The sequence below is a fragment of the Somniosus microcephalus genome, chromosome 2 (genome assembly GCF_052327205.1).
Source record: "Somniosus microcephalus isolate GS21.2 chromosome 2, FLI_Smic_1.0, whole genome shotgun sequence".
NCBI lineage: Eukaryota > Metazoa > Chordata > Chondrichthyes > Squaliformes > Somniosidae > Somniosus > Somniosus microcephalus.
In genome coordinates, this window is record NC_140988.1 from 379,770,483 (window position 1) to 379,791,965 (window position 21,483).

Here is a 21,483-nt window from a genome sequence, read left to right on the forward strand (position 1 = left end):
ACACTGGCGCCGGCCAGTTCTTAAAGGGGAGGGTCGATCTTGCTCTCCATCCATACCCTGCTCATTGCAGCCCTGAATCTCGGCCTGGAGAGACCTGCACATCAAATCTGCTGGAAAGAACAATGGAGAGGCCCAGGGAAAGAACTCAGAGTGCAGCCCCCATATCTCTTCTAAACCGATGCAAGGAAGGTCAAATCAAAATGAACCTGCAAAGTGCTGCTCAGTACCCAAAACTCCTTCACACAGCGTTGAATCTCTCCAGAAGTCTTTCTCTCTCTCAGAATGCGTGGTGCAAAAATGTCGCCGACAAAAAAAGGCAGGAAGCTGCCGCCTTTAAATAGCGCCCCCCCAGTCCCTTCCTGACTGCAAAACGCTCCCCTCAACCTGTCGTTGCTAGCGGCAGGCGGTAAGGCAGGGGGCACCACTCAATATCCGGTCCGGGGCGCTACCGGGGCATTGCACGCTCGACTGATGTCACGACCTGTGGGCGCAGGAGATCGTGGCGGTAGTGTTTAGCGCTGCTGCAAAATGTCTGGTCAAATGCGCGAGCGGCGCAAACATCGCCGCGCATGTGCGCTAGTTGCTTTGCGCCCCATTTGCACCCTCGGGAGGCGCAAATCAACCAAATTTCTCCCCCATAGAGTTATAACAGCACAGAAGGAGGCCATTCAGCCCATCAAGTCCATGCCGGCTCTCTGTAGAGCAATCCAGTCAGTCCCATTCCCCCGCTCTATCCCCATAGCTCTGCAAGTTTATTTCTCTCAAGTGCCTAACCATTGTAAAAGATGTAGTAGCAGAGCACTTGGAAAACAGTGACAGGATCGGACAAAGTAAACATGGATTCACAAAAGATAAATCGTGCTTGACTAATCTACTGGAATTTTTTGAGGATGTAACTGGTAAAATAGGTAAGGGAGAACCAGTGGATGTGGTGTATCTGGACTTTCAGAAGGCCTTCAATAAGGTCCCACATGAGAGATTAGCGTGTAAAGTTAAGGCACATGGGATTGGGGGCAAGGTATTGACTTGGATAGAGAACTGGTTGGCAGACAGAAAGCAAAGAGTTGGAATAAACGGGTCTTTTTCCGAGTGGCAGGCAGTGACTAGTGGGGTACCGCAGGGATCGGTCCTTGGACCCCAGCTATTCACAATATATATTAATGATCTAGACAAGGGAACTAGATGTAATATCTCCAAATTTGCAGACGACACAAAGCTGGGTGGGCGTGTGTGCTGTGAGGAGGATGTCGAGAAACTCCAGGATGATTTGGACATGTTGGGTGATTGGGCAGAAACATGGCAGATGCAATATAACGTGGATAAATGTGAGATTATCCACTTTGGTGGCAAAAACAGGAAGGCAGATTATTTTCTGAATGGCAATAGATTGGGCGAAGGGGAAGTGCTCCGCCATTCAGTGAGATCATGGCTGATCATACAAATTCAGTACCCTGTCCCTGCTTTCTCCCCATATCCCCTGATCCCTTTAGCCTTAAGAAATATATCTAACTCCTTCTTGAATATATTTAATGAATTGGCCTCAACTGCCTTCTGTGGTAGAGAATTCCACAGGTTCACCACTCTCTGGGTGAAGAAATTCCTCCTTATCTCTGTCCTAAATGGCTTACCCCTTATCCTTAGACTGTGACCCCTAGTTCTGGACTCCCCGGCCATCGGGAACATCCTTCCTGCATCTAGTCTGTCTAGTCCTGTCAGAATTTTTTAAGTTTCAATGAGATCCCCTCTCATTCTTCTAAACTCCAGCGAATACAAGCCCAATCGACCCAATCTCTCCTCATACGTCATTCCTGCCATCCTGCCAACAGAGAACAAAGGAATAAAAACAATTTCAAACTTGTGTGAGGTTGACCACTTGTGTTGATAAGTTCGCCAGATCTGCCGGGCGCTGCGTCTAGACGATTACAGACCGTGCGTGCGATGAAACGTACCGGAGAAGCTGTCCTTGTCCATCGCGATCAGGTCCCTTGCTTGATAAAGGTAGCAGCGGAGGTGGTATCTGGTCCCATCTGAAACAGAAAGGAAATCCCTTAGTTCAGAAACTGACCGTCCATGATTTTTTTTTTTCCTTCTCTGCCTCGTTTCTCCGAAGGGCAGGACATGGGAACTGAAATTACAATTTTCACCCCATCAGATGAATGTTTTTAAACATAAAATCACTCTCGGGATGTGGGCCTCGCTGGCAAGGCCGGCATTTATTGCCCATCACCTTGTTACCCTGAGAAGGTGGCGATGGACCTTCTTCTTCAATCGGTTTGATTTAACCAAGCGATGTGCAAGGCCACTTCAGGCCAGTTACATAAGAACATAAGAATTAGGAGCAGGAGTCGGCCATTCGACCCCTCGAGTCTGCTCCGCCATTCAGTAAGATCATGGCTGATCTTCTACCTCAACTCCACTTTCCCGCCCGATCCCCATATCCCTTGATTCCCCTAGAGTCCAAAAATCTATCGATCTCAGCCTTGAATATACTCAACGACCCAGCATCCACAGCCCTCTGGGGCAGAGAATTCCAAAGATTCACCACCCTCTGAGTGAAGAAATTCCTCATCTCAGTCGCAGGAGAAACCTCTTCCCAGAGAGCGGTTAGAGTGTGGAACTCGCGACCACAGGGAGTGGTTGAGGCAAATAGTGCAGATGCATTTAAGGGGAAGCTAGATAAACACGAGGGAGAAAGGAATAGATATGCACTTGAAGTGCCGTAACCTACAAGGCTACGGACCAAGAGCTGGAAAGTGGGATTAGGGTGGAGAGCTCTTTGTCGGCCGGCGCGGACAAGATGGGCCGAATGGCTTCCTTCCGTGCTGTAGATTTCTATGATTCTATGATTCACACGCACACAGACTCACGCACACATATACACACACAGACTCACGCACACATATACACACACAGACTCACACACACATATACACACACAGACTCACACACACATATACACACACAGACTCACACACACATATACACACACAGACTCACACACACATATACACACACAGACTCACACACACATATACACACACAGACTCACACACACATATACACACACAGACTCACGCACACCTCCCTGCACAAACTCACAGCGACACGGGAGCAGGACCCGCTGTACTTACAGTCAAAGATACAGGAGACGGTGGGTGTATTCACACCCAGGTTGAGGGTGGTCAAGGACTTCTCCTCATTCTTGTCATCTGTAACTCCACCCTGTAAAACAGACCGCAGTAAGATTAGGATCACAGGCTCACACACAGATTACCCAACAGGGCTTTAGAAGTTGCAAGGCTTTGATTAAAGAGCTACAGTTTTAAAGCATAATCAGATATTACGTATGGTTTATGCTGAGTATAATAGACATACAACCCGTGACAGTAGAGAGCGATCTACGACTCCCGAAGCGGAATGCCACGACCGGACGGATGGTTGGTTGGATGTCTGATGAGGCAGCGTGGAGGTCTCGGGTCAGCAAGTCTCTGCAGTCAGCGCATCAGTCTGTTGATTCGTCCCCCGAGCTGTTGGAGGTGTTGGGCATAAGCCAGCATTGATCCACCTCAGAGGCTAAACTTAGTCAAGGTGTTAGGCCTGAGCCAGCATTGATTTCCACCTCGAAGAAGCCTTCGCCCCTCGCTGTCTGATTCCCACTCTCAGCCCTCTATTCTTATAGTTATTTCGGTGGGCTGTGATCCATCTAGTGTCAATCATCTATAATCCAAGTGTGGTGCGGGAAGACATTTCTCACTGCCTCTTTCTGCCTGGCTGACGAGGCCTTTCTCTTATCTTTCTGAGGAATGTTTTGTTATGTTTCTTTAAGGACATTTTATGACTTTTCGGCTTCATTTTGTCTAGCTATGGTACCACCACCCTGTGTTGTCTTGCATTTTACGATCCCCTTATCACTTTCAGGCCTTTCAGTGTTTGTTATTTGACCTTGCTGATACTTCCCCCATTTATTCCTAACTGCAGTTTTAATTTCTGTTCTAAGAGTCAAACTTCATCCATGAATCTAATAACTGTTTCTTACACCGCAGTCACAATCCGTCGGAGGGCAAGGCTCTCTGAGCATTCTTAGCAATAAACTCACCTTAGTTCTTTTCGATTCTCCTCTTCTCTCTCTCTCTCTCTCTCTCTCTCTCTCTCTCTCTCTCTCTCGAGGCTCTGACCCCTGCTGGGTACAGTTCTACAGTCAGCCAATTTGCGCTCAGCAAGCTCCCACAAACAGCAATGTGATAATGGCCAGATAATTTGTTTTTAGTGATGTTGATTGAGGGATAAATATTGGCCCCAGGACACCGGGGAAAACTCGCCCTGCTCTTCATCTTTTACGTCCACCTGAGAGAGCAGACGGGGCCTCGGTTTAATGCCTCATCCAAAAGACGGCACCTCTGGCAGTGCAGCACTCCCTCAGCGCTGTGCTGGGAGTGACAGCCTGGATTTTTGCGTTCAAGTCTCTGGAGTGGGACTGTGAACAGAGGGTCGGGGGGTCAATCGCTCCTGCTCCTCCTGGCTCCACGGGTAGGTTTATATTTTTTATCATGTCAATTGTAAAAATACTTTCCCTTCCGGTGCCGGCTGCTTGGGGCTTCTGAAGACTCCCAAACGGGTCGGGCCTGCCCGACAACCTGCTCCACTCATCGTACTCAAAATTTACAGAGGGCTCCTTCCACAGGCGCTAGGCCTCCAGTTAACATAAGCAAAGGGGGCCTAACGCCTGCTTTAGGCGGCCGCCCGGGGCGCCTGCACCAATACGGCGGCGCTCGTGACACAGGCACGGGATGTGACGCCCGAAATCGGTCCTTTTTGCTCCCATGTTCTGCCCGGGTGTGTGAGGTTTTGTGATTTGAGGATTGTGTGCGGTGTGTACGTTTGTGTGCGTCTAGCCTGAGGACTGTGTGGTTGTTTATGTTTAGGGTCACTAATTTGAGGATTGTGGGTGTGCACTTGAGTGTGCATGTGTGTGTGTTTTGGTGCATGTGTGTGTGTTTTGGTGCATGTGTGTGTGTTTTGGTGCATGTGTGTGTGTTTTGGCACATGCGTGTGTGCGTGTGCGAGTCTGCACACTTGTGCATGTGCGTGCGCCTTTTGTTACATCGAGACTTGACACTATTCCAACGCACGCCTGGCCGGCCTCCCACGTTCTACCCTACGTAAACCTGAGGTCATCCAATAACTCGGCTGCCCCATGTCCGAACCCGCACCAAGTCCCATTCACCCATCACCCTTGTGCTCGCTGACCTACACTTAAACCACACCTTGATGTAAGAAAACTACTAGGCACTTGGTCTAAGCATTAAACAAAGCTTTAATCAACTGTTTTACAACATGGAGGTCTAGTTGTGTCCTTCACTAGTTCCTGTTAAGAATGTCCTGCGCAAGCTGGGCCCGTGCCCGAGTATTTATACTCTCCCTGGACAGCGTCACCCGCAGGCCGCTCAGTATTATTTCATAAGTCTTTCTTCAATGAATGACTGATTCATGTCACACCTCGAATTTAAAATTCTCATCCTTGTTTTCAAATCCCTCCATGGCCTCGCCCCTCCCTATCTCTGTAATCTCCTCCAGCCCCACAACCGCCCTGCCGCCCCCCCCCCGACTCCCGAGATCTCTGCGCTCCTCTAATTCTGGCCTCTTGTGCATCCCAGATTTTCATTGCTCCACCATTGGTGGCCGTGCCTTCAGCTGCCAAGGCCCTAAGCTCTGGAATTCCCTCCCTAAACCTCTCTGCCTCGCTACCTCTCCCTCCTCCTTTAAGACGCTCTTTAAAACCTACCTCTTTGACCAAGCTTTTGGTCACCTGCCCTAATATATCCTTATGTGGCTCGTTGTCAAATTTTGTTTGATAACTCTCCTGTGAAGCGCTTTGGGACATTTTACTATGTTAAAGGCACTGTATAAATAAAAGTTGTTGTGTGCGTGTGTGTGTGTGTGTGTAGGTGAGGAATAGTTCATAAAGCTGTTCTGTGTCTCTCAGATGCAGGGAGGTTTTATTCACCTTTCTTCGACCGTTCTCTGCTAGTTTACTTGTTTATTGTGTTTGCGTGGTCTGTATCCCTAGATCTCTGTATTTCCGTCCTGGAGAGACTGCTCTCCACACCAACCACCTCAACTAACTCTCACAGTACACCAATTAATAACTTTCCACAGGCACTCCTTGCCCCCCAGTCTGAAGCCAATGTACACAGTGGAGGACTCTCACCGGTGGCCCTGCCATTCCTCACAGGCAAACATCATTAAACGCTGGCACTTGGCATCCCAGCTTCACCGGGGATGGGGCCGGAGAGGCCCCTCCCCCTGCCCGAACACCTCCCACGCAGCCGCAAACAGGTGCTCACCGGGACGGCCAGATATCACCGCCGACTGAAATCCGCCCAGCCGCGTCTGGACTTCTGATGGTGCCGGTCAGCTCCCTGCCGAAGCCGAAATCCCCTCCCCCCCCACCACCCACCAACGACACCCCCACCACCCCAGGTTAAAAATCGACCCCGCATTTCCATACACCACTCGCACTCCCATAGACAGCCTCTCCCACATTCCCATACACCCCCCGCATTCCCAAACACCCCCCACATTCCCAAACACCCCCCGCATTCCCAAACACCCCTGCATTCCCAAACACTCCCCACATTCCCAAACACTCCCCACATTCCCAAACACCCCTGCATTCCCAAACACTCCCCACATTCCCATACACCCCCCACATTCCCATACACTCCCCACATTCCCATACACCCCCCACATTCCCATACACTCCCCACATTCCCATACACTCCCCACATTCCCATACACTCCCCACATTCCCAAACACTCCCCACATTCCCATACACCCCCCACATTCCCATACACTCCCCACATTCCCATACACCCCCCACATTCCCATACACCCCCCACATTCCCATACACTCCCCACATTCCCATACACTCCCCACATTCCCATACACTCCCCACATTCCCAAACACTCCCCACATTCCCATACACCCCCCACATTCCCATACACTCCCCACATTCCCATACACCCCCCACATTCCCATACACTCCCCACATTCCCATACACCCCCCACATTCCCATACACCCCCCACATTCCCATACACCCCCCACATTCCCATACACCCCCCACATTCCCATACACTCCCTACATTCCCATACACCCCCCACATTCCCATACACTCCCCACATTCCCATACACTCCCCACATTCCCATACACTCCCCACATTCCCAAACACTCCCCACATTCCCATACACCCCCCACATTCCCATACACTCCCCACATTCCCATACACCCCCCACATTCCCATACACCCCCCACATTCCCATACACCCCCCACATTCCCATACACCCCCCACATTCCCATACACCCCCCACATTCCCATACACCCCCACATTCCCATACACTCCCCACATTCCCATACACACCCCGCATTCCCATACACACCCCACATTCCCAGCACACCCCGCATTCCCAGCACCCCCCGCATTCCCAGCACCCCCCACATTCCCATACAACCCCCACATTCCCAAACACTCCCCACATTCCCATACACACCCCGCATTCCCATACACACCCCACATTCCCATACACCCCCCACATTCCCATACACCCCACACATTCCCATACACCCCCCACATTCCCAGCACCCCCCGCATTCCCATACACTCCCCACATTCCCATACACACCCCGCATTCCCATACACCCCCCACATTCCCAGCACACCCCCCACATTCCCATACACCCCCCACATTCCCAGCACCCCCCGCATTCCCAGCACCCCCGCATTCCCATACACACCCCGCATTCCCATACACACCCCACATTCCCAGCACCCCCCGCATTCCCAGCACCCCCCGCATTCCCAGCACCCCCGCATTCCCATACACCCCCCGCATTCCCATACACCCCCCACATTCCAATACACCCCCCACATTCCCATACACCCCCCACATTCCCAGCACCCCCCGCATTTCCAGCACCCCCGCATTCCCATACACCCCCCGCATTCCCATACACCCCCCACATTCCCATACACCCCCCACATTCCCATACACCCCCCACATTCCCATACACCCCCCACATTCCCAGCACCCCCCGCATTCCCAGCACCCCCGCATTCCCATACACCCCCCGCATTCCCATACACCCCCCACATTCGCATACACCCCCCACATTCCCATACACCCCCCACATTCCCAGCATCCCCCGCATTCCCAGCACCCCCGCATTCCCATACATTCCCCGCATTCCCATACACTCCCCGCATTCCCATACACCCCCCGCATTCCCATACACACCCCGCATTCCCATACACCCCCCACATTCCCATACACCCCCACATTCCCATACACCCCCACATTCCCATACACCCCCACATTCCCATACACCCCCACATTCCCATACACCCCCACATTCCCATACACCCCCCACATTCCCATACTCCCCCCCATTCCCATACACCCCCCACATTCCCATACACACCCCGCATTCCCATACACCCCCCACATTCCCATACACCCCCCGCATTCCCATACACCCCCCGCATTCCCATACACACCCCGCATTCCCATACACCCCCCACATTCCCATACACCCCCACATTCCCATACACCCCCACATTCCCATACACCCCCACATTCCCATACACCCCCACATTCCCATACACCCCCCACATTCCCATACTCCCCCCCATTCCCATACACCCCCCACATTCCCATACACACCCCGCATTCCCATACACCCCCACATTCCCATACACCCCCACATTCCCATACACCCCCACATTCCCATACACCCCCACATTCCCATACACCCCCACATTCCCATACACCCCCACATTCCCATACACCCCCACATTCCCATACACCCCCCACATTCCCATACTCCCCCCCATTCCCATACACCCCCCGCATTCCCATACACACCCCGCATTCCCATACACCCCCCGCATTCCCATACACCCCCCTCATTCCCATACACCCCCCACATTCCCATACACCCCCCACATTCCCATACACCCCCCACATTTCCATACACCCCCCACATTCCCATACACACCCCGCATTCCCATACACCCCCCACATTCCCATACACCCCCCGCATTCCCATACACCCCCACATTCCCATGCACCCACCACATTCCCATACACTCCCCACATTCCCATACACACCCCGCATTCCCATACACCCCCACATTCCCATACACCCCCCGCATTCCCATACACCCCCACATTCCCATACACCCCCCGCATTCCCATACACCCCCACATTCCCATACACCCCCCGCATTCCCATACACCCCCACATTCCCATACACACCCCGCATTCCCATACACCCCCACATTCCCATACACACCCCGCATTCCCATACACACCCCGCATTCCCATACACTCCCCCATTCCCAGCACCCCCACATTCCCATACACACCCCGCATTCCCATACACCCCCCACATTCCCATACACCCCCCGCATTCCCATACACTCCCCGCATTCCCATACACCCCCCACATTCCCATACACCCCCCGCATTCCCATACACACCCCGCATTCCCATACACCCCCCACATTCCCATACACCCCCCACATTCCCATACACCCCACATTCCCATACACCCCCCACATTTCCATACACCCCCCACATTCCCATACACCCCCCGCATTCCCATACACCCCCCACATTCCCATACACTCCCCACATTCCCATACACACCCCGCATTCCCATACACCCCCCACATTCCCATACACTCCCCACATTCCCATACACACCCCGCATTCCCATACACCCCCACATTCCCATACACACCCCGCATTCCCATACACACCCCGCATTCCCATACACCCCCCACATTCCCATACACCCCCACATTCCCATACACCCCCACATTCCCATACACACCCCGCATTCCCATACACCCCCACATTCCCAGCACCCCCACATTCCCATACACACCCCGCATTCCCATACACTCCCCACATTCCCATACACTCCCCACATTCCCATACACTCCCCACATTCCCATACACCCCCCACATTCCCATACACTCCCCACATTCCCATACACTCCCCACATTCCCATACACTCCCCACATTCCCATACACTCCCCACATTCCCATACACCCCCCACATTCCCATACACGCCCCACATTCCCATACACCCCCCACATTCCCATACACCCCCCACATTCCCATACACCCCCCACAATCCCATACACTCCCCACATTCCCATACACCCCCCACATTCCCATACACTCCCCACATTCCCATACACTCCCCACATTCCCATACACCCCCCACATTCCCATAAACCCCACATTCCCATACACTCCCCACATTCCCATACACCCCCCACATTCCCATACACTCCCCACATTCCCACACACCCCCCACATTCCCATACACCCCACATTCCCATACACCCCACATTCCCATACATCCCCCACATTCCCATACACTCCCCACATTCCCATACACTCCCCACATTCCCATACACCCCCCACATTCCCATAAACCCCACATTCCCATACACTCCCCACATTCCCATACACCCCCCACATTCCCATACACTCCCCACATTCCCACACACCCCCCACATTCCCATACACCCCACATTCCCATACACCCCACATTCCCATACACCCCCCACATTCCCATACACTCCCCACATTCCCATACAACCCCCACATTCCCATACACCCCACATTCCCATACACTCCCCACATTCCCATACACTCCCCACATTCCCATACACCCCCCACATTCCCATACACCCCCCCATTCCCATACACTCCCCACATTCCCATACACCCCCCACATTCCCATACACTCCCCACATTCCCATACACCCCCCACATTCCCATACATCCCCCCATTCCCATACACCCCCCACATTCCCATACACTCCCCACATTCCCATACACCCCCCACATTCCCATACACCCCCGCATTCCCATACAACCCCCACAGTCCCATACACCCCGACATTCCCATACACTCCCCACATTCCCATACACTCCCCACATTCCCATACACTCCCCACATTCCCATACATGCCCCACATTCCCATACACTCCCCACATTCCCATACACTCCCCACATTCCCATACACTCCCCACATTCCCATACACTCCCCACATTCCCATACACGCCCCACATTCCCATACACGCCCCACATTCCCATACACTCCCCACATTCCCATACACTCCCCACATTCCCATACACACCCCGACATTCCCATACACCCCCCACATTCCCATACACTCCCCACATTCCCATACACCCCCCACATTCCCATACACCCCCCACATTCCCATACACTCCCCACATTCCCATACACACCCCGACATTCCCATACACCCCCCACATTCCCATACACTCCCCACATTCCCATACACTCCCCACATTCCCATACACCCCCCACATTCCCATACACTCCCCACATTCCCATACACTCCCCACATTCCCATACACCCCCCACATTCCCATACACCCCCCACATTCCCATACACCCCCCACATTCCCATACACTCCCCACATTCCCATACACTCCCCACATTCGCATACACTCCCCACATTCCCGTACACTCCCCACATTCCCATACACCCCACATTCCCATACACTCCCCACATTCCCATACACTCCCCACATTCCCATACACTCCCCACATTCCCATACACTCCCGGCATTACCATACACCCCCCCATTCCCATACACCCCCCACATTCCCATACACCCCCCACATTCCCATACACCCCCACATTCCCATACACCCTACACCCCCCACATTCCCATACACCCCCACATTCCCATACACCCCTACATTCCCATACACTCCCCACATTCCCATACACCCCACATTACCATACACTCCCCGCATTCCCATACACTCCCAGCATTACCATACACCCCCACATTCCCATACTCCCCCCACATTCCCATACACCCCCCACATTCCCATACACCCCCACATTCCCATACACCCCCACATTCCCATACACCCCCACATTCCCATACACCCCCACATTCCCATACACCCCCACATTCCCATACACCCCCACATTCCTATACACTCCCCACATTCCCATACACCCCCCGCATTCCCATACACCCCCCACATTCCCATACACTCCCCACATTCCCATACACCCCCACATTCCCATACTCCCCCCACATTCCCATACACCCCCCACATTCCCATACACCCCCACATTCCCATACACCCCCACATTCCCATACACCCCCACATTCCTATACACTCCCCACATTCCCATACACCCCCCGCATTCCCATACACCCCCCACATTCCCATACAACCCCACATTCCCATACACTCCCCACATTCCCATACACTCCCCACATTCCCATACACTCCACACATTCCCATACACCCCCCACATTCCCATACAACCCCACATTCCCATACACTCCCCACATTCCCGTACACTCCCCACATTCCCATACACTCCACACATTCCCATACACTCCCCACATTCCCAGCACCCCCACATTCCCATACACTCGCCACATTCGCATACACTCCCCACATTCGCATACACTCCCCACATTCCCGTACGCCCCTACATTCCCATAGACTCCCCACATTCCCATACACCCCCCATTACCATACACCCCCCACATTCCCATACACTCCCCTCATTCCCATACACCCCCCACATTCCCATACACCCCCCACATTCCCATACACCCCCACATTCCCATACACTCCCCACATTCCCATACACTCCCCACATTCCCGTACACCCCTACATTCCCATACACTCCCCACATTCCCATACACCCCACATTCCCATACACTCCCCACATTCGCATACACTCCCCACATTCCCGTACACCCCTACATTCCCATACACTCCCCACATTCCCATACACCCCCATACACTCCCCACATTCCCATACACCCCCCACATTCCCATACACTCCCCGCATTCCCATACACTCCCCACATTCCCATACACTCCCCACATTCGCATACACTCCCCACATTCCCATACACCCGACATTCCCATACACTCCCCACATTCCCATACACCCCCATACACTCCCCACATTCCCATACACTCCCCACATTCCCATACACTCCCCACATTCCCATACACCCCCCACATTCCCATACACCCCCCACATTCCCATACACCCCCCACATTCCCATACATCCCCCACATTCCCATACACCCCCCACATTCCCATACACCCCCACATTCCCATACACTCCCCACATTCCCATACACCCCCCGCATTCACATACACCCCCCACATTCCCATACACTCCCCACATTCCCATACACCCCCCACATTCCCATACATCCCCCACATTCCCATACACCCCCCACATTCCCATACACCCCCACATTCCCATACACTCCCCACATTCCTGTACACCCCTACATTCCCATGCACTCCCCCATTCCCATACACCCCCCACATTCCCATACACTCCCCACATTCCCATACACTCCCCACATTCCCAGCACCCCCACATTCCCATACACTCCCCACATTCCCATACACTCCCCACATTCGCATACACTCCCCACATTCCCGTACACCCCTACATTCCCATACACTCCCCACATTCCCATACACTCCCCACATTCCCGTACACCCCTACATTCCCATACACTCCCCACATTCCCATACACCCCCCATTACCATACACCCCCCACATTCCCATACATCCCCCACAATCCCATACACCCCCACATTCCCATACACTCCCCACATTCCCATACACTCCCCACATTCGCATACACTCCCCACATTCCCGTACACCCCTACATTCCCATACACTCCCCACATTCCCATACACCCCACATTCCCATACACTCCCCGCATTCCCATACACTCCCCACATTCCCATACACTCCCCGCATTCCCATACACTCCCCCCATTCCCATACACTCCCCGCATTCCCATACACCCCCCGCATTCCCATACACCCCCCATTCCCATACACCCCCCCATTCCCATACACCCCCCACATTCCCATACACCCCCACATTCCCATACACCCCCACATTCCCATACACTCCCCCATTCCCATACACCCCCCACATTCCCATACACTCCCCACATTCCCAGCACCCCCACATTCCCATACACTCCCCACATTCCCATACACTCCCCCATTACCATACACCCCCCACATTCCCATACACTCCCCTCATTCCCATACACCCCCCACATTCCCATACACCCCCCACATTCCCATACACCCCCACATTCCCATACACTCCCCACATTCCCATACACTCCCCACATTCCCATACAACCCCCACATTCCCATACACTCCCCACATTCCCATACACTCCCGGCATTACCATACATCCCCCCATTCCCATACACCCCCACATTCCCATACACCCCCCACATTCCTATACACTCCCCGCATTCCCATACACCCCCACATTCCCATACACCCCCACATTCCCATACACTCCCCACATTCCCATACACTCCCCACATTCCCATACACCCCCCACATTCCCATACATCCCCCACATTCCCATACACTCCCCACATTCCCATACACCCCCCACATTCCCATACACCCCCACATTCCCATACACACCCCGCATTCGCATACACCCCCCCATTCCCATACACCCCCCCATTCCCATACACCCCCACATTCCCATACATTCCCCCATTCCCATACACCCCCCACATTCCCATACACTCCCCACATTCCCATACACCCCCCACATTCCCATACACCCCCACATTCCCATACACACCCCTACATTCCCATACACTCCCCCATTCCCATACACCCCCCACATTCCCATACACTCCCCACATTCCCATACACTCCCCACATTCCCAGCACCCCCACATTCCCATACACTCCCCACATTCCCATACACTCCCCACATTCGCATACACTCCCCACATTCCCGTACACCCCCCACATTCCCATACACTCCCCACATTCCCATACACTCCCCACATTCCCGTACACCCCTACATTCCCATACACTCCCCACATTCCCATACACCCCCATTACCATACACCCCCCACATTCCCATACACTCCCCTCATTCCCATACACCCCCCACATTCCCATACACCCCCCACATTCCCATACACCCCCACATTCCCATACACTCCCCACATTCCCATACACTCCCCACATTCGCATACACTCCCCACATTCCCATACACCCCACATTCCCATACACTCCCCACATTCCCATCCACTCCCCACATTCCCATACACCCCCCATTCCCATACACCCCCCACCTTCCCATACACCCCCCATTCCCATACACCCCCCATTCCCATACACCCCCCACATTCCCATACACCCCCCATTCCCATACACCCCCCACCTTCCCATACACCCCCCATTCCCATACACCCCCCATTCCCATACACCCCCCATTCCCATACACCCCCCATTCCCATACACCCCCCACATTCCCATACACCCCCCACATTCCCATACACCACCCCACTCCACCCCCCCCCAACTCCCCTGAAACCTGCACCCCAGCAAGGGTCAGCGCCCTCAGGACAGGCAGAAGAATAAAACCGCCCCGGCCGAGCGCAGCGACACATCGCCAAGAACGACAAGCTTTACGTTTCCCAGTAACTCAACCTGACCCCACAGTCCCGGGCGGTGCCCCTTTAAGACAGGCCCCACACACACTATTTTTGCAGAGCGAGCCAGGGGAAGCCGACTATATTTCAGAGAGAGAGAGAGAGAGACAGAGAGAGAGAGAGAGAGAGAGAGGAGACCGTTTAACAGTCGGAAAATTGAACTTTCCACAACTCAGGATGTGCGGAGACAGGAAGAAATTGCCGTCCGTGCAGTCGTGGCGAACACATCAGTCCCTTATTTCTTTCATCCAGCCTGTGCCTGAGATCTGCCATTTCCAAATCACCTCATAACATGTTCTATGTAGTCAGTATAAGCCCAGCTACTCATAGCCACTGGCAGGCAGTCAAGACAAATATTATACTTTTTGTAAACTAAATTAAAACCATTTAGAATGTTTCTGTTGAGCACACAACCTCATCCCTCTCTCAGGGCTGCGGGGAAGAAAGCAAAGCGATCTCGCTGGGGCGGCTTATATTCGGAGAGCAGAATTACCCAATTATTATTTCTGCCGCAGGGAGTGTTTGAGGCAGAGGGCGTTGCCTCAGTCTAAAGAAAAATTACAGGGCGATGGGGCGAGAGCGGGGCAGTGGGATTAGTTTGGGATTGATACAGGGCTATGGGGAGAGAGCGGGGCAGTGGGATTAGTTTTGGATTGATACAGGGCTATGGGGAGAGAGCGGGCCAGTGGGATTAGTTTGGGATTGATATAGGGCTATGGGGAGAGAGCGGGGCAGTGGGATTAGTTTGGGATTGATACAGAGCTATGATGGGAGAGTGGGGCAGTGGGATTAGTTTGGGATTGATACAGAGCTATGATGGGAGAGTGGGGCAGTGGGATTAGTTTGGGATTGATATAGGGCTATGGGGAGAGAGCGGGGCAGTGGGATTAGTTTGGGATTGATACAGAGCTATGATGGGAGAGTGGGGCAGTGGGATTAGTTTGGGATTGATACAGAGCTATGATGGGAGAGTGGGGCAGTGGGATTAGTTTGGGATTGATACAGGGCTATGGGGAGAGAGCGGGGCAGTGGGATTAGTTTTGGATTGATACAGGGCTATGGGGAGAGAGCGGGCCAGTGGGATTAGTTTGGGATTGATATAGGGCTATGGGGAGAGAGCGGGGCAGTGGGATTAGTTTGGGATTGATACGGGGATGTGGGGAGAGAGCGGGGCAGTGGGATTAGTTTGGGATTGATACAGGGCTTTGGGGAGAGAGTGGAGCAGTGGGATTAGTCTAGGATTGATACAGGGATGTGGGGAGAGAGCGGGGCAGTGGGAATAGTCTGGAATTGATACAGGGCTATGGAGAGAGAGTGGAGCTGTGGGATTAGTCTAGGATTGATACAGGGATGTGGGGAGAGAGCGGGGCAGTGGGATTAGTTTGGGATTGATACAGGGCTTTGGGGAGAGAGTGGGGCAGTGGGATTGGTTTGGGATTGATCCAGGGATGTGGAGAGAGAGCAGGGCAGTGGGAATAGTTTGGGATTGATACAGGGATGTGGGGAGAGAGCGGGGCAGTGGGAATAGTCTGGGATTGATACAGGGCTATGGAGAGAGAGTGGAGCTGTGGGATTAGTCTAGGATTGATACAGGGATGTGGGGAGTGATTGATCAGATAATCTGTATTTTTAGGTGTTGTTTGAGGAATAATTGTTGGCCTGGACACCGGGGAGAACTGCCCTGTTCTTCTTCGAAATAGTGGCCGTGGGGTCTTTCACATCCACCTGAGAGGGCAGACGGGGCCTTGGTTTAACGTCTCTTCCAAAAGACGTCACCTCTGACAGTGCAGCACTCCCTTGGGCCTAGATTCTGTGCGTAAGTCTCTGGAGTGAGACTTGAACCCACGACCATCTCAGTCAGAGGGGAGAGAGAGTGCTGCCCACTGAGCCCCGGCTGACACCAGCACCACGTGGTTCTGGGTCCGCCATTTTAGTCTGGCTGTAACGGAAACGTTGCCACGACTGGTTCTAGAGAGTTCCCCACCACCACTAACTGCCCCTCACCCCCGCAAACCCTGTCGACGTCGGGGGAAGGTCTGAAGCCAGAAGGAGAAGGCCGCCAACAGCGCCCAATGGTGTCTTCACATGCGCGAGACTCGAGGTGATGCCAAGGTCAATTGCCGTGGCGATAAACATGAAACCTCTGGGGAGAGAATCGAGCGTCTTTTACATAGAAACATAGATACATAGAAGATAGGAGCAGGAGAAGGCCATTCGGCCCCTCGAGCCTGCTCCGCCATTCAACGAGATCATGGCTGATCATCCAAATTCAGTATCCTGTCCCTGCCTTCTCCCCATATCCCTTGATCCCTTTAGCTTTAAGAAATATATCTAACTCCTTCTTGAATATATTTAATGAATTGGCCTCAACTGCCGTCTGTGGTAGAGAATTCCACAGGTTCACCACTCTCTGGGTGAAGAAATTCCTCCTCATCTCAGTCCTAAATGGCTTACCCCTTATCCTTAGACTGTGACCCCTGGTTCTGGACTCCCCCGCCATCGGGAACATCCTTCCTGCATCTAGTCTGTCTAGACCTGTTAGAATTTTATAAGTTTCAATGAGATCCCCTCTCATTCTTCTAAACTCCAGCGAGTATAAGCCCAATCGACCCAATCTCTCCTCATAAGTCATTCCTGCCATCCCAGGTATCAGTCTGGTGAATCTTCGCTGCACTCCCGCCATGGCAAGAACATCCTTCCTCAGATAAGGCAACCAAAACTGCACACAATACTCAAGGTGTGGTCTCACCAAGGCCCTGTACAACTGCAGCAAGACATCCTTGCTCCTGTACTCAAACCCTCTCGGACTTTGACGGCACACAAGATGTTAGCACCAAAAAGCAGAATAGGGTCGATGGACCTTCAACCATTCAAAGGAAAACTGACCGTGGATTCATCAAAACAACAACAACTTGTATTTATATCGCACCTTTAACATAGTAAAACATCCCAAGCCACTTCACAGGAGCGATTATCAATTAAAATTTGAACCGAGCCACATAAGGAGATATTAGGACAGGTGACCAAAAGCTTGGTCAAAGAGGTCGGTTTTAAGGAGCATCTTAAAGGAGGAGAGAGAGGTGGAGAAGTGGAGAGGATTAGGGAGGGAATTCCAGAGCTTAGGGCCTCGGCAGCTGAAGGCACGGCCGCCGATGGTGGAGCGATTGTAATCAAGGATGCTTAAGAGGGCAGAATTAGAGGAGCGCAGATATCTCGGGTGGGGGGGGGGCATTGTGGGGCTGGAGGAGATTACAGAGATAGAGAGGGGCGAGACCATAGAGGGATTTGAAAACAAGGATGAGAATTTTAAAATTAAAGTATTGCCAGACCAGGAGCCAATGTGGGTCAGGGAGTGCAGGGGTGATGGGTGAACAGTACTTGGTGCGAGTTAGGACACGGGGCAGCAGAGTTTTGGATGAGCTGATGTTTACGGAGGGTACAATGTGAGAGGCCGATCAGGAGGCGTTGGAATAGTCGAGTCTGGAAGTAACAAAGTCATGGGTGAGGGTTTTGGCAGCAGATGATCTGAGGCAAGGACGGAGACGGGCGATTTTTCGGAGGTGGAAGTTGGACATCAGAAGACACATCACAGACAAGAATGAGGAGCAGGCGTGAGTCTTTTCCGGAGGGTTACAGGAGGGAGGGACACGGTGGTAGAGTTTTGCGAGGGCTAGTAAAGGTGGTCGAGAGATGGAGGAGCTTGGGGAAGCACTTCCGAAGAGTAAAGGTCAGGGCAACTCCACCAAGGACCGAGCAGAGAGAGAGAGGCACAGGAAGCCGGGGATTGGAGAAATCTGACGGTAGATACGTCACTCACCAATGCACCTTCCAGAGCGAAGACGGCAGACGGTCCGGCCTTCTCCAGAGGCTCCATGCGACGCCTCCATCGCCGCCGACGGAATGCATCTGTCTTTCGCTGCTTCAGGTGGAATTTCCATCCAAAGAGAGATGCGTACTCCCAGCCTTCGGTCTCCAGGTCGTCGGTCTTGGTCTGCAGAAAGAGAACATTTGGGGAAGAGAGATGTGAGAAACGTCTTAGAATCATAGAATGATACAGCACAGAAGGAGTCCATTCGGCCCATCATGCTTGTGCCAGTTCTTTGATAGAACTCTCCAATTAGTCGCACGCCCCCCCGCTCTATCCCCATAGCCCTGCAAATCTTTCTTTTTCCAGTACTTATTAAAGGACGGTGGAAGCAGATTTAATATTAACTTTCAAAAGGGAATTGGACCAATTCAAGAAGGTGAGAAAAGTTTCAAAGAGCCGGCACAGGCACGATGGGCCGAATGGTCTCTTCTGTCCTGATACCCAATTCCCTTTTGAAAGTTACCATTTAATCTGCTTTCACTGCCCATTCAGGAAGTCCATTCCCATTCATAACAACTCATTGTGTAAAAATATGTTCTTCTCTCCGCTCTATAAACCAAATTCATTAACGTTATAATATTCTTAACTTGAGAAACCCCGGGCTAGGGAGAGGCTAACAGTGCAGGAGTACACCACCTGGACTACACTTCCTCCCACCCCGCCTCCTGTAAGGACTCTATTCCATTCTCCCAGTTTCTCCATCTCTGCCGCATCTGCTCCGACGATGCCACCTTCCACACCAGTGCTTCCAATATGTCTTCCTTTTTCCTCAACTGAGGATTCCCCTCTACCGTGGTTGACATGGCCCTCAACCATGTCCGTTCTATTTCCCGCACTTATGCTCTCACCCCTTCCCCTCCCTCCCAGAACCACGATAGGGTTCCCCTTGTCTTCACCTTTCACCCCACCTGCCTCCACATTCAACAGACCATCCTCCGCCATTTCCATCACCTCCAGCGTGATCCCACCACCAAACACATCTTCCCTTCCCAACCCCTTTCAGCATTCCACAGGGACTGCTCCCTCCGCGACACCCTGGTCCACTCCTCTATCACCCCAACACCCCTTCCCCTTCGCCCAGCACCTTCCCGTGCAAGCACAGGAGATACAACACCTCCCCTTTTACCTCCTCCCTTCCCACTGTCCAGGGCCCCAAACACCCCTTCCAGGTGAAACAGCGATTTACTTGCACTTCTTGCAATTTGGTATACTGTATTCGCTGCTCACGGTCCGGTCCTCTCTACATTGAGGAGACCAAACGCAGATTGGGTGACGGCTTTGCGGAACACCTCCGTTCAGTCCGCAAGCGTGACCCCGAGCTTCCGGTCGCCTGTCACTATAATTCTCCACTCCACTCCCACTCTGACCTCTCCATCCTCGGCCTCCTACACGGTTCCAATGAAGGTCAATGTAAGCTCGAGGAACAACACCTCATCTTTCGATTAGGCACTTTACAGCCTTCTGGACTCAACATCGAGTTCAACAATTTCAGACTATAAATTGGCCCCTGTATTTCTTTATATTTTTTTTCATTTCCTCACATGGTAGCTGTTAATGTTGCTGCCATCATCATTCGCACCTCATCTAGAGCCATCTTTTGTTTCTTACCTGGTCCCATTACCTCTCTTTATGCCTCGCACCATCACCCCTTTCTGTCAGTCAATCTCTCCTGCCTTCCATCCTATCACAGACCTTCCCTTTGTTCTTCCACCCTATCACAGACCTTCCCTTTGTTCTTTCCTCTCCTCCTTCCTGCCCCTGCTTAAAAATCTTTCTTCCCTAACCTTTTCCAGTTCTGACGAAGGGTCTCGACCCGAAAGGTTCTCTCCGATTCTCTCTCCTCTATGCTGCCTGACCTGCTGAGTGTTTCCAGCATTTTCTGTTGTTATTTTAGTGCAGGACACCACTGAGGGTGCAAATGTAGGACAGGAGACGGGGCAAATCAAACAGGGTAATGGTCCAATCTGTCCCGTCATGAATACAGA

At 52.6% G+C, this 21,483-nt stretch overlaps 1 protein-coding gene across 6 annotated transcripts in view; it reads right to left on the reverse strand.

Annotated features, from left to right (window-relative positions):
• Positions 1-21,483, reverse strand: part of dysf (dysferlin, limb girdle muscular dystrophy 2B (autosomal recessive)) — a 456,546-nt gene that overhangs the window by 148,034 nt on the left and 287,029 nt on the right. For all 6 annotated transcript variants that reach the window (XM_085975973.1, XM_085975981.1, XM_085976004.1 and 3 more), the window contains 3 exons: positions 19,448-19,621; positions 3,132-3,222; positions 1,950-2,027 (listed from right to left, as the gene is read on the reverse strand). In XM_085975973.1, coding sequence (XP_085832099.1) covers positions 1,950-2,027; positions 3,132-3,222; positions 19,448-19,621 — 343 coding nt within the window. The remainder of the gene's footprint in view (positions 1-1,949; positions 2,028-3,131; positions 3,223-19,447; positions 19,622-21,483) is intronic.